Source organism: Mugil cephalus, chromosome 5, assembly GCF_022458985.1.
Source record: "Mugil cephalus isolate CIBA_MC_2020 chromosome 5, CIBA_Mcephalus_1.1, whole genome shotgun sequence".
In the NCBI taxonomy this organism is placed as follows: Eukaryota; Metazoa; Chordata; class Actinopteri; order Mugiliformes; family Mugilidae; genus Mugil; species Mugil cephalus.
In genome coordinates, this window is record NC_061774.1 from 9,640,232 (window position 1) to 9,652,864 (window position 12,633).

Here is a 12,633-nt window from a genome sequence, read left to right on the forward strand (position 1 = left end):
CGGAACTATTTCCGCAATTACGCGGAGTCCGCTCCCTTTGCCTCTCGGGTCACAAACACATTGTTGAGAAGGTGCCGAAAAGCTTTCAAGGAGCAGATTCAGATCAAAGAAATGAGGGAGTCAATGGAAGAGTTGGGCTTTCCAACTCCAGAGCCTGTTTTATTTCACGACGCAATTCCCTTCTTTAAGTGCTAGAAAAACGGCGGGCACCATAACTCTTGGCTTTGAAGAAACAAGTGTCTCTTTTTATTTCCCAAAAAGACAGAGGCTGGAAAGACGAAGGATTTAGAGATCTAAGCCCCACCATGTCCTGCTCAGGAAACTCCGGGTCCTCTGCTCTTCCTCTGCGCTGACGGCACTTAATCACACTCACGGCGCTGTAATGGACTTCACATGCACTCGCACGCCTCCGCCTCGTACCCTTTTCTTCATCTCCTCCTCCTCCTCAGAGGAGCTGCTCTCCTCTGTCATAGTGATGTAGGGTCACGAGAATGGGGAAACACCTTCCAAGGAGAAGGCACACTTGCACTCTCACAACACACACACACACACACACACACAAACGCGCGCGCACACACACACGCGGAGCTGCCTCAGTGCTGAATGGTGAGAGCTGCATGCTGCAGGAGCTGGATAGCAGGATTTACCCAAACTGAAGGTAAGAGCTTTCTGAGAGTTTCACTTTTGTTCAAGATCTGTTGTTTTAACTTCTCTCGATAAGCAGATGTGTTTTTTTGTTTTTGTTTTTGTTTGTTTTATCTTGCATGCTGTTTGGAGTTGGATGCATGTGTGGCTCTGAGGCCTTTTCTCCAAACTGCCTTTACTCCTTTTAAAATAAGTAACCAAATATAGTAGCAGAGTGTCACTCACAAAACTTACAAAGCGATGCTCAGTCCCCCGACCCTTTGACGTTTCTGCCAGTTCGAGCTCCGTCAACGTTGAGTGCGTAAAGAGAAAACTCACGGCGAAGCATCGTTTTCAGGATTTATTTAATTGCATTCCTGCATGTGCAGCTGTTGCCTTGGAGCGTTTCGTTGCAAATACCGATTCGAGCTGTTCCCCACACTACTTCTGTGGCCTTAAACAGCACCGTCATTATTTTAGAGGATAATATTTTCCCAGAGCATGAAACCAGAGAACCGGAGTCGTAACCTGTGATCTCCTTCTGACGTCAGTGTGGGCTCTCTGATAAAGAGCCAAGTCCTTTAGGGGATAATTACATTTAAAGGGCTTTTATTTTCTCGCCCTTTGCTGTGAAATGTTGAATTGGTCGTCATGTTCATCTCTGGAGGTTTGCGGCGGCGAGGGGGGAAAATACTTGTTTCAGGCGCACTCTCCAATGGGCCTCGTTGTGTCACAGTTATAAAATTTGTGGTGTTTTTTTTTTTGTTTTGTTTTGAAAGCGGGATCCCTTTGGCACGCACGACATCAGTGACAGCGTTTAGATAAAGAAGTGATTCATGTTTCATGTTGTGCAGGCTGTGCGTTGGACAAATTCCTCTTGTTTGCCAAAAACCAAGCAAACAAAGAGAAGTACAGTATGTTCATCTACAAAGTGATATTATTAATGTTTTGTATCTTCGACCCCGGAGCGGTCTGACTCCATGTGAACAAACTTTAATAAGAGAAATCCAAACAGACTTATTTTGGGATTAGTAGTGCTGTGTGGAAAAATACTGTCAGTGCTAGTCACATGAACAATCTAAAGTTTATTAAAACTGATTGTAGTTAAGTCAGCTGATACGTTTTGAGACAGAAGAAGTTAAACATCATTCACTTTTTACTATTAGACACAAAGTGTAAAGTGGAGGTTTTGATGGACTCTGAACTCCTCAGAAAATCCTGCACAGCTGCACGTGTGAGATAAGATGTAAACAGCCCTCTGGTTGTCACCTTCACCTTGGATAGTCGGTGGAAGCTCAGGCATCCGTTGAGTAGAGGGCGACTTTGAGGAGGGATTTTATGGCGCTTCTGCTGCGGGAACATGGACCAAGCTGGTTCACGCGTAGAGGAAAGTGTGCAGCAGGTTTTAGCCTTTCACGTTTTCGTAGCCTATCTCAGGTTGGTCAAATTTGTCTCGCACACCTGCCTTGAATGTAAACCTCCAGAATAGCCAGTATACATCTCGCCCCGGCCCCGTGCCTCTTTCCAAACAGCTCACCTCGTGATTTATTACCCCACCTGCCCCACTGTTTAATTTAAGATTAGATCACAGTCCGTCAGACACATCCCTTCTCTCAATATCTTAGCAAAATATCAAAATATGCCAGCTTCGGTTTAGACAGTGATAACTAATAATATCTGTTAGTGCCGACGCCAAGGGCAGAGAACGGAGCTGTCCGCGCAAACCAAAGCCAGCAGTCCATTAGCGCAGAATGCTAACAGACTGGCCAGACTCTGGGAAATCTCAGAACACTGTCAAGGTCCGTGTGGAGACGACCAGGGCCGGTCGACCCACGGCGAGAAGCTCCTAAATCCCCAGTCCTGTTTGTCTGGGTGTCTGCCTCAAAGGTAAACACGGTTCAAAGAAAACATTAGAAGCCAAATGAAGATAAGCGATAAACATGTTTTCGATTAATGTCAAGATGTATGTTTGGAGTTTGGCAGAGTCTAATCATTTGTGAGACCACTGGCAGGGTGGCCTGGTGTGTGTCAGCTTTACCCAGGTTATTATGACAAACTCCCTGCAATGTGAACACTTATTCAATGCCACTTGTACCCTCCTGAAGCACAGAGAGAGGAAAGAGGAAACGTGCCAGCACAGAGCTGGTCCAATGCATGCACACACATGACAGCGCCTTCTCGTCTTTGAGCTAATTGTGCTTTCTTGTGCCCAAAAGTGGTCCAGAGGGGCATCGGAATGGACCCGCGATCCTCCACTCCTGAGTCATAAAGATACAAGAATATCAGAGAGCAAACAGAAAAGGAGGCTAGTGTTTCTCTGTCACCTGATTTGTGGAGTTTTAACATGGGATGAGCTCCTGACACCAGTGAGTAAAGGTACTCTCTTAATTATTTTCTGTTAGAAAACACCGCAGAAGGACGATGAGGGAAAGCATGTTGGAGCGCAGAATGCTTCCCTTCAGCGTTGCCCTGTTACCTCATTTGTTGACAGAGGTGCACTTATTTCCTAGCTGGAAGACGTCTTTAACTTTTTTGATACGGTCTGTTTGCGGAACACTTCCTGGCACACTCCAAGTTAAACGGCGCTTTGCGTCAGTGTGACACAGAGGAAATAATCTTTATCTGCACAGACAGATTTGTTTACCTGGGACCTTAAAGGGGCAGATATTTACATGTCGGCTTCAGCTGACCCCTCATCCAGACTGCTGCTCTACCTGTGGTCTCAAGTTAGTGTTACTCGCTGTGCTCTCGCGCCGATGAAGACCAAGTGTCCCAAATCTCTGCTGGTCTGTGACACGTGATTTGTCAGTATGACAATATTTTGCTGTGTAGATACAAAGTGGAAGACCATAAATGCCTTTTTGTCCAGCTGTTAACCTGCTGGCAGCTTGATGATCTGCATGTTCTGATGCAGGTTAATGGATGAGTGATTGCACTGACTGATAATTATTGCAGTGTGCATATAATATTGTTAATTTGATCCTGTGATGTGTAATAGCACAATACAGGAGATCTCAGGTTGATCAGATCAGATTAGATTAGCTGAATAAAAAGCACAGGTGTCGCTAAATGCATGTTGAAGTGTTGTTCCACAACATGCCAGTGACTGCCCCCACTTTTGTTGATGCACAAAGTCAATTGATGTCTTCCAAGAACACTTCTGTCTCCCGCCTGTACGTTTCCGTGCTCATACATGCAGCGTGTGTCTAAAGGAACTTCCTGTTTATGGCCAGCTGCGTCCCATTGTATCCTGACTGAGAGCCCGACCGGACCCTGGCCTCTGAGCGCCGATCCCTAAACCTGGGGGGGTGTGGGGGATCGACCGGGAGAAAATGCGGTGCGCCACCCTCTCCACCCTGCTGGCGGGGGTCATGCTGTACCTGGCGATGGGAGCGCTTGTTTTCATGACCCTGGAGTCCCCCAAGGAGAATTCGGCCCACGAAGTACTGCTTCAAACCAGGAATAACTTCCTCTTCAATAACTCCTGTGTCACCGAGTTGGACTTTCGCAAACTAGTAAAGGTACCTACTAGACATTATTTCATTTAGTATTCCTGTGCATGTGTACGTGCACGTATTGTATCGCAGATATATTACTGATTTAACTTAGCAGAGATCACAACACACTCTCTGTATGTCCATTTTAAGGCACATTAGAGACCACACAAACAAACATTATATTACCGTGTGATTCTCAACTCTGACACGGTGCAGAGCCGACGTTTGGAGTGAATCTGTTGAATATACAGCAGACGTGAACATAAACTTTTGGTCTCTTTGACGTTAATTAGTAAATATTTAGAACTATCCAAATAGCTGGAGTTCCTATCTAAGTTTGATACATATTAAAATCTGCTTAATGTACAAGTAAGTAAATACTACGAGGCATACTTGGTTAAATTTAACTAATTTATTGAAAAATCGTTTTTTTTTTTGTTTGTTTTTTTCTTCCCAATACGACGTTTGAATAAGTCATACCTCGGTTACCATAGAAACGTCATGACTAGCCCAGGCCTGCTCAGCTTAGCTTTCACCTTCAGTCTCAACTCAGGCTGAAACAGCGTCACGCTCATTTTAAATCAGTCTACCAGATAATCCTGTGGTCGCTACAAGCTTTTCAGTCAAAATCTTAAAAAAAACACACTACATTGAAAATTAAGCTAAGAAAAGCCAATGTTTTCAGTTTTTGTTTTATTTGAATGTCAGCTATGTGAAGTATCAAGATCTATGTGGAAGCTCGTGTAGCACTTACACCAACCAGCAGGTCAATATGTGCAGTTACTAGTCATATATCTACTGCACATACTTGTACTTCACTTCCATTTTCCGTTTCCATTTTCTGTCACTGTATACACCAGAGTGCTCTGTTTTCAGAGGCATAATATTAAACTTTTAGTTAACTTACGTGGGTAGTTTACAGTTAAAATTTTACAAATACACATTTTACATGCGGTAAATAAAGATTAAAGAGGTATTCCTTGGCCGTTAACCGTGTACAAAAAAGGTAGTGTCTTGTTGAGGCTCTCAGTCACAAGTTTAGGACACAGCTCCACTGAGAGTTTATTCCCATGAGATGTTTTTCTGCTCGGGGCACAAAGAAGGCCCAAATCCTAAAATGTGTAACTAAAACACAGAGAATGCTAATGGGAAACATTTAAAGAGTGTGAAGAAGTTAAAAGTAGCTCCACCTAAAGCTAGTACAAACAGTAAAGACTCTTCTTCCTTGGAGAAAACTTACTTTGTTGTATTGGTACTCGTACTCAACAGAACACAAGTCAAAATGTGCGCAACGCCACAAACGCAGACTAGTGTCAAAGCATTGATTTTACAGTTGAAGTACATCCCACACCTGCAGGGACTGGTGTCTGCGGTCGAGGCTGGTCTGGACGTGAGCAGCCTCTCTGCCAACCTCACCACCCGCTGGGACATGGCCTCCGCCTTGTTCTTCTGTGGTACCATCATCACCACCATAGGTAGGTAGGGGGCACCACTCACCTGCAGGGGAAACTCTGACGCTCGTCCATTAAAGTTGAAGCTGGAGTTATAGATGTTTCAGAGCAACAATGCTGATCTAAAAACAAAACACATTGTGTATTGGCAGCTAAAGAAGTAATGTTAAAGTTTTTAAATAAGAAGCTGAAGTGGGAACCATCTAAAAAGGAGAGAGGAGACATGGCAATCAATCACTTTTCCCCCTCATATCCCATCGGCTTCAGCTGGTTTGTTGTTTTCATTTCTCCTAGGGACACTATAGGGACACTGTTGGTGTTTATTGCATTTTTAAGTGGTGCCTGGCCTTTTGGATTTTTACCTACAGGTTTTGGGAATCTGTCGCCACGGACGTCGTCCGGCCAGTTGTTCTGCGTGTGCTACGCCCTGGTGGGCATCCCTATGTTCGGCATACTGCTCGCTGGAGTGGGCGACCACATGGGCACGGTGCTGCGGAGAGCCGTGGCCAAGATTGAGACCCTCTTCCTGGTGAGAATCGTCTATCGCGCCCAAGAAATAAAACCTCAGCCAGACACAAAGAGGCCTGGGCCTCTTGTCCCTGGAACTGGTCAATGAAACAAGCTAGTGGAGAGGACTGGTAACTGCAGCCGAGCATATTTTAATCTCCCCTAAAATATGAGGTCACAAATGTGATTCCCTGTCAAGAGACCTTCCACCTAACCACTTGAACACAAAGAAAATTCATTACAAACAACCTTGGAGGTCTTTCTTTTTTTAAAGCAGGATGAAATGCAGACGTGTGATTACTCATAAATCTACACATTTAGGATTCAACCTGAATCCTAAAGATTTTCAAGCTTGTTTCATGTCGTTCAATTCCACATTGTCCACATTGAAATGTGCACCCACTGATCATGACGGATTCTCCCTCCTCATCTCCCACTGTTATTCTCCCACAGAAACGTAAGGTCAGGCCCACGACCGTGCGCGTGATCTCTGCCGTTCTCTCCATTCTGATTGGCTGCCTGATCTTCCTCGCCGTGCCGACAGTCGTGTTTCAGAAAGTGGAGGACTGGTCCTTTCTGGAGTCCCTCTATTTTGTGGTCATCACTCTCACCACAGTGGGCTTCGGAGACTATGTACCTGGTAATGTCTCACTGTCTCTAGGACATCAGGCATATGATGATTGACAGGGTACGAGATAAAAGCAACTAAACTCTGTTTAGATGAATTGTAGAAATTAAGTTTAACTTTGTCTTTTGGGGCCTTATTCACATTAAATGTCGTCAAAACTTTAAATTACTCATCAATTAAGTAGCTCCAACCATGTCGCTCTGGGATGAGAGGCTGCTAGTAAACACTGGAAAAATATTATAGTGGAAAACAAGAGTCTTGTGCCTTGAGTTAATTACAGCTTGAACCACAATAATCCTAATAAATCTTTAATGGCAACAGTTTGCGATCTGTGTTCAGCTAATTTGAATGTTCCCACTTTTAGACATCAAGATTGTTGCAGCATGAAACCATTAGTTGGTTAAACAGTTAGGTAATAATATATTAATTCTTTCTCTTCCATGCAAAAACTTGCAGGAGGTTGAGCGAATAGGGTGCAATGATGTTCGTGAGTCTCAAGTAATAAAAGAAATTGATAATTGCAATAAAATCCACTTTCTCTGCGTCCAGGTGGTGGCCGCGATGACCGCAAGTTCTTCAAGATTCTGGTGTTGCTGTGGATAGTGTTTGGTCTGGCCTATTTTGCCTCCATCCTCACTATGATAGGCAACTGGCTGAGAGTGCTGTCTAAGAGGACTCGTGCTGAGGTGAGAGATTTATGTGAAGCCGAGAGATGACCCTTACACTCGCTAAATATCTCCTCGGTTGGAAAACTAATGTCTAATGCCTCTCGCTCACTCAGATGGAGGAGCTGAGGGCCCACGCCACAGACTGGACACAGAACATGTCCATGGACTTCCGCATCCCGAACCCCCTGGAATTCAACGACCCTTTCCTCCTGCAGCGCCGGCGCTGGAAACGCAGCGAGCGTCGGCGCATTCGCCGAGGAGCCCAGGGCACTCTGGGATACTGGGTGCGGGGGGGTTCTGAGAACGGACACCTGCCAAACAGCTGGGCCGGTCTCTCCAGCTCCTTGAGTCGACTGGAGGCCCATTCGTCGCTGGAGAGGGCTCGGGCGGCCAAAGCCAGGCCACGGGTCAGTGCTGCCGAAGGGGCAGCGGTGCCGCGGGCTGTGGTGGGGCTGAGGGTCGACCCTGCTGTGGGTGCGCAGGCGCAGGCCCAGTCGTTCCATCACCTGCTGGCCCGCTCATTTTCCCTCCCCGTGGCTCACTCCACCTCAGAGCTGGACTCGGCAGGTGCGGCCATGCAGGAAGAATCCCTCTCTGGGTCGGAGTCCCCATCTGACTCCAGGTCGGACGGCTCTTCCGTCTCCCTGTCGTTCTCGCCGCTCCCCAAGTTCCAGCCCTGCCGCATAGTCAGCGGTGTGGAGGAGGGAGAAGTGAGGCCCGCGCATGTCAAGGCGGCACAAGGGGCGGACAAACGGATTCCAGCGGAAAAGTGGGAATCTGTAGCGGGCAACAGCCACAAGCATGCACCTGCCCCTAGCTTTCCCTCTCACTCCTCCCCTCTTCACCTCTCCTTCCAGCCAGTCCTCCCTCCCTCCCTTCCCTCACCCCCCTCCCCTCCCTCCCTTCCCTCCCCTCCCTCTCCTCCCTCCTCGCCCTCCCCTCACTCCTCCCACTCCTCTCTCTCTGCTCACGGCCTCCCCGCCCTCTCGTCAGGCTGCCAGCTGCTGGATTTCTTTGGAGAGAACCTGGCGTACATCGACGAGTCCTCGGACACGCTGAGCGACCGCACCCAGGCTTCCACCAGCGAGGAGAAGAAGAAGCGGCCGCGAAAGCCCAAGAGGAGGAGCATGAGGAGGCAGCTGCCGCACAGGTGGAGCCCCCGGCAGGTGAGGAAGCTCAGCTGCGACATGCAGCCTCCGTCGAATCCCCCTACGCCACCTCCGGGCGCCTCCCCGTCAGACCTGACTCAGTCCGAGGACCAGACAGACTCAGCCGCTGCTCTCTGACGACCACCACGCTCATAGCGTGGTGCCAAAGTCCAGATGTGACGGAACATCAGAATCAAAGCTGTGGGTTTGCAGCAGAGGACCTGACAATCGTAGAATTTAGAAGACACACACCTTGTGAAAATCTCACCATGATGAATGTATCAGTTGTCCAGGATGTTTTAGTATTTATGGTAAGTCTCACAAATGTTGCACTGTTAACTTACTGACTTTAGCATTCACCGCTGGTGTGACTAAAACTCTCATCTTCTGGTTTGGGATTATTGCTCGTGCATCGTTCTCAACATGCAGAAGAGATAAATGTGCCTTAACTTTAAAACGGACCACACCTGGAGTAAACAGCCAGTCACAGGTTTGAGGAGGCGATGAGTCACATCATCATCCAGATATCATCACACATAATTACTTGTTGAACTGCTTTCAGCCGCTGATCTTAGTAAATCGTCAGCAGACTTACACGACACTAAATCCCAAACTGAATTTGGCTGCGTGAAGCTAACCTTTGGGGACTGATTACGAGCTTTAAATTGGGTGCAGGGTTTCCCGCAGCGTTTCATAGCACTTGACCACCTCGCTTGGAAAAGACCACTTCCGCTGACATAAGAACAAATGCACTTTTACAAAATATGACATTAAAAGGGAGGAACAACAAGGAACGAGTAAATGATATGTATTTAAAGTGTGTTGACGTTGCTATGAACTAACTAAATTAATCACGAGACGCTTGCTGTCAAGATCTGGGTGGCTTACCACCTTGGCTAAAATAAAATTCCCGGGGGAAAACCCAGCAGTGGGCGGAGAAGCTGAGCCACAACAACAGAACGTCAGCTTCAAAGCACAACAGGGCCATTATTCACGGCAGGACCAGCGACAGTCCTGGATTGTAATGTCGTCACACAGGTCCCGACGACGGGAAACCTTCAAGACTGAAGTCTTCCGGTTGTTTGAGGGATGAGAGAAGGGGGCTACTACTTCCTGGTTATTTGATTGGCTCATTACACTGCTGTTAAATATTTTCAAAGGTTAAAAAGGGTTTTCAAAAAAAAAAAAAAAAAATGTCAAACATTTTTGTGCCTTTTGTCTTTGGTACAAATGGATAAAAAGTTTAAAAGCTTATTCTGAAGTTTGTGGTGTGAACCAACTATACTATCAAGTGTCCTTAACCTTAAGTCACCGTTGGCAAGATTCTGCTTGTGGCCACTTTTCCTCTTGGTTGAACATTTTTATTATTATTTTTTTTATTATTATTATTATTTTTACTAAATAATTGCGCAGGTTTTTAAATCCGTTTGCACTCCTTTTGTGTGCAGCCTGTACTCAGCTGATCTCTGTCACACGTCCCATAATGTCTTAAAGTTATCCATTAAAGTGCTCTGCCCTCGCTTAACTCACACAGTCATTTGACGTTTACCCAAACTCTTTGTGATTGTTTGTTGTATAACTGTGGACATTTTCTTAAAGGGCTCATGTGACATCTTGCTCGCTCGGCTTACTGGGACGCACACTGGTGGCCTATTAGTCCAGTCAGCGGTTTCACACGATCCCACTGATCAACAGGTGGCAGCAACGTGCCAAGAAACACAATGAACACAGGAGGCTGGTAAACACTTAAATAATGTAGATCTTTTCAAATGTTATTAGGGAAAAAGTGCATTCAACTCATTGGTTCGACCTCTGATGGTGAAGGAGAAGGAAACTTTACGCCTTTAAATAGTAAAATCCTGAAAAAACATTACGTTTGGCAAAATAGCTGAAGAAAACAAATAAAACAAAGTAAATAGCCGTGCTTTAGAGTTCCTAGTAAAAGGTATAAACTATGTAGACAGTGCAAAGCCACTGTGACCTGAACCCTGAAAGTCCTGAGTGAACTCAGCTCCTGTGGGATAAATGCATTACTCAGAATCAGGAAATACTACACAAGGCTATTGTGGCATCGTGCCCTCCACCAGGGCCAAAATAAGTAACTGACTGAATCCACATAGATTCAGGCTCCCACATATTTTGTCACTTGTTGACAGAAGTCTGGAAGGAGAAGCGGACGGCTCATGGCGGTTTGCTGCCCATGATCCATCAGCAATACTGTCAATATGAGTGCTGACCAATGAAGGGCAGTTTCTTTTCCGTCGTTATGTGTTATGAACAGACTGCCAGAATATTTTGAACACATGACCTTAAACTGAAATTTAATGTTCTGTTTAACTTCGTGATACGGGACACCGGTTGTGAAGTGTCAAATTAACAGACCCAGACATTTATTATGGGTTATTATTAAGATTTAGAGATCTACTGACTCCGGCAAAACATCACAAAATGTGTTTGTTTTTTTTATTTTTTAGAATCTATGTATTACACCTTGAGTCTAAGTAACTGTTTGCTAAATGGTGCCTCAGATCTCCACTAGCTTTTATGCTGTATGATGCAGAAAATTGTGTCTCGTCCCACAACTGTATGTTTTCATTTTTAACCAATATAAAAGTGATAAGTCACAAAAAGTGAAAAATAAATAAATAATGAAAAGCATTCAGGTGAAAGTGTTCAACTTAACTATACTCCACTATAAATAATTGTTACGTATTTTTTTTTCTCATAAAGTTCAATGTTTCGTTATCAATTACATGTTTTCCTGCACAGATGACTGAATTTGCAGAAATTAGGAAAGGTGACAGTAGAACAAAATTACTCCCGTGTATCAGTGTGATAATACACAACTTAACTGCAAGTTGTGCATGTAAGTCTCATAATTAGGATATTAATCATGTTTTACATGAAAAATAAATGATAAAGTTCCCAGTGGTCACTTTATATGTTCTAAATTGTTAACTTTGTAAAGTTTCAGTGTTATTGCTACTTGTGGCTAATCCAGTTTGAACATATTTCACTTGATGAATAATAATATATAACTTTCACTGTCACCACCAGATTGACAACTATCAATAAACACGCCCAAACCTCAGTCCTTACCTCAAACTGAATCAGCCTGTCCTTCATTTAGGGTGAGAAAACACCGAAATGACGCCCTCATCTGTTTAAAAAGGGAACAGCTGGTCCTCTGTGGGTTTGGCCTTCCAGCTGTTTTGTCCCAGTAGGGCCTCAAGTACAGCTCTGGTCTCCAAGTCTGACTGCTCAGAGAATATGGCTTCAATAATGCTGAGGCCACACATCGGTATCTCCTGTTTACTCGTGTGTCTTATTGCCGATCTGCCGCTTGTATAACTTTATATTTCGTGTTTATGGACTCCTGTTGGCCCGAGAGCTGTATTTTAATTTAACTGCCAGAAATAAAAAGCAATGACTTCAGTCCTGACCTGAAAGCACAAGGTGCATGTGAGAGAGAATCGGCCTCTGTTATCCTTGGAAACATTTTACAGATTTTATCAAAGGCTCTCTTTACGTTTTCAGTGAGCACAGGGAAGGGTGGGTGAGCGTGTCCAGAACCAGAGCCATGAATCATGACATATTTTTCTATACGGAGCCTAAACAAGCTGGATGTACGTATGAATGTATGCATGCATGGGTGTGCTGTCGTTGCCCTGAGGGTCAGTGCACACACGCCCTCTCGAGGTCAAAGGCGCAGATGTGGTTTCTGAAGAAAGACGTTTGTGTGTGAGACAGAGCAGGGGTCCATATCCACGTCCCTCCCTCCGTCCCAAGGACAGAGGGGACCAGTGTGAGATGGAGCAAGGCGCTTTACCGTGGGATAAGTACAGGTTGGATATAGCAAGGGGTAGTTAAGTGGAAAAGACTAACAGATGCTGGGGCTAGTTTACTCAGGGGGAGGGAGCCTCACCACAGCTCGAGCACTGACACCCCAGCACACACACACAGACACACATAGCGGGGCTGCATTCTCGGTGCCGCTTAGAAAAACAGTTTTACTGCGACGGCTTCAGAACACTTTGTATCTCTTTAAGCTATTTTAACAGCAGAAGCAGCTTGGATGCAAACTTGGCCCCTTTCAGTAAACACATGCGT

General features: G+C 45.4%; 1 protein-coding gene across 3 annotated transcripts; it reads left to right on the forward strand.

Annotated features, from left to right (window-relative positions):
- Positions 1-98: 98 nt before the first annotated feature.
- Positions 99-11,481, forward strand: kcnk4a (potassium channel, subfamily K, member 4a). Of its 3 annotated transcripts, none has more exons than XM_047584354.1 (8): positions 99-658; positions 2,841-3,000; positions 3,858-4,145; positions 5,479-5,596; positions 5,941-6,101; positions 6,533-6,719; positions 7,257-7,393; positions 7,489-11,481. In XM_047584354.1, the coding sequence occupies exons 3-8, from the start codon at positions 3,957-3,959 to the stop codon at positions 8,659-8,661; spliced, it is 1,965 nt and encodes a 654-aa protein (XP_047440310.1). In that variant the 5' UTR covers positions 99-658; positions 2,841-3,000; positions 3,858-3,956; the 3' UTR covers positions 8,662-11,481. The 3 variants fall into 3 exon arrangements, with proteins under 3 accessions (XP_047440310.1, XP_047440312.1, XP_047440309.1); XM_047584356.1 differs by having other exon boundaries at positions 2,841-2,990; positions 3,837-4,145; XM_047584353.1 differs by having other exon boundaries at positions 2,841-2,990.
- The last annotated feature ends 1,152 nt before the right edge of the window (positions 11,482-12,633 follow it).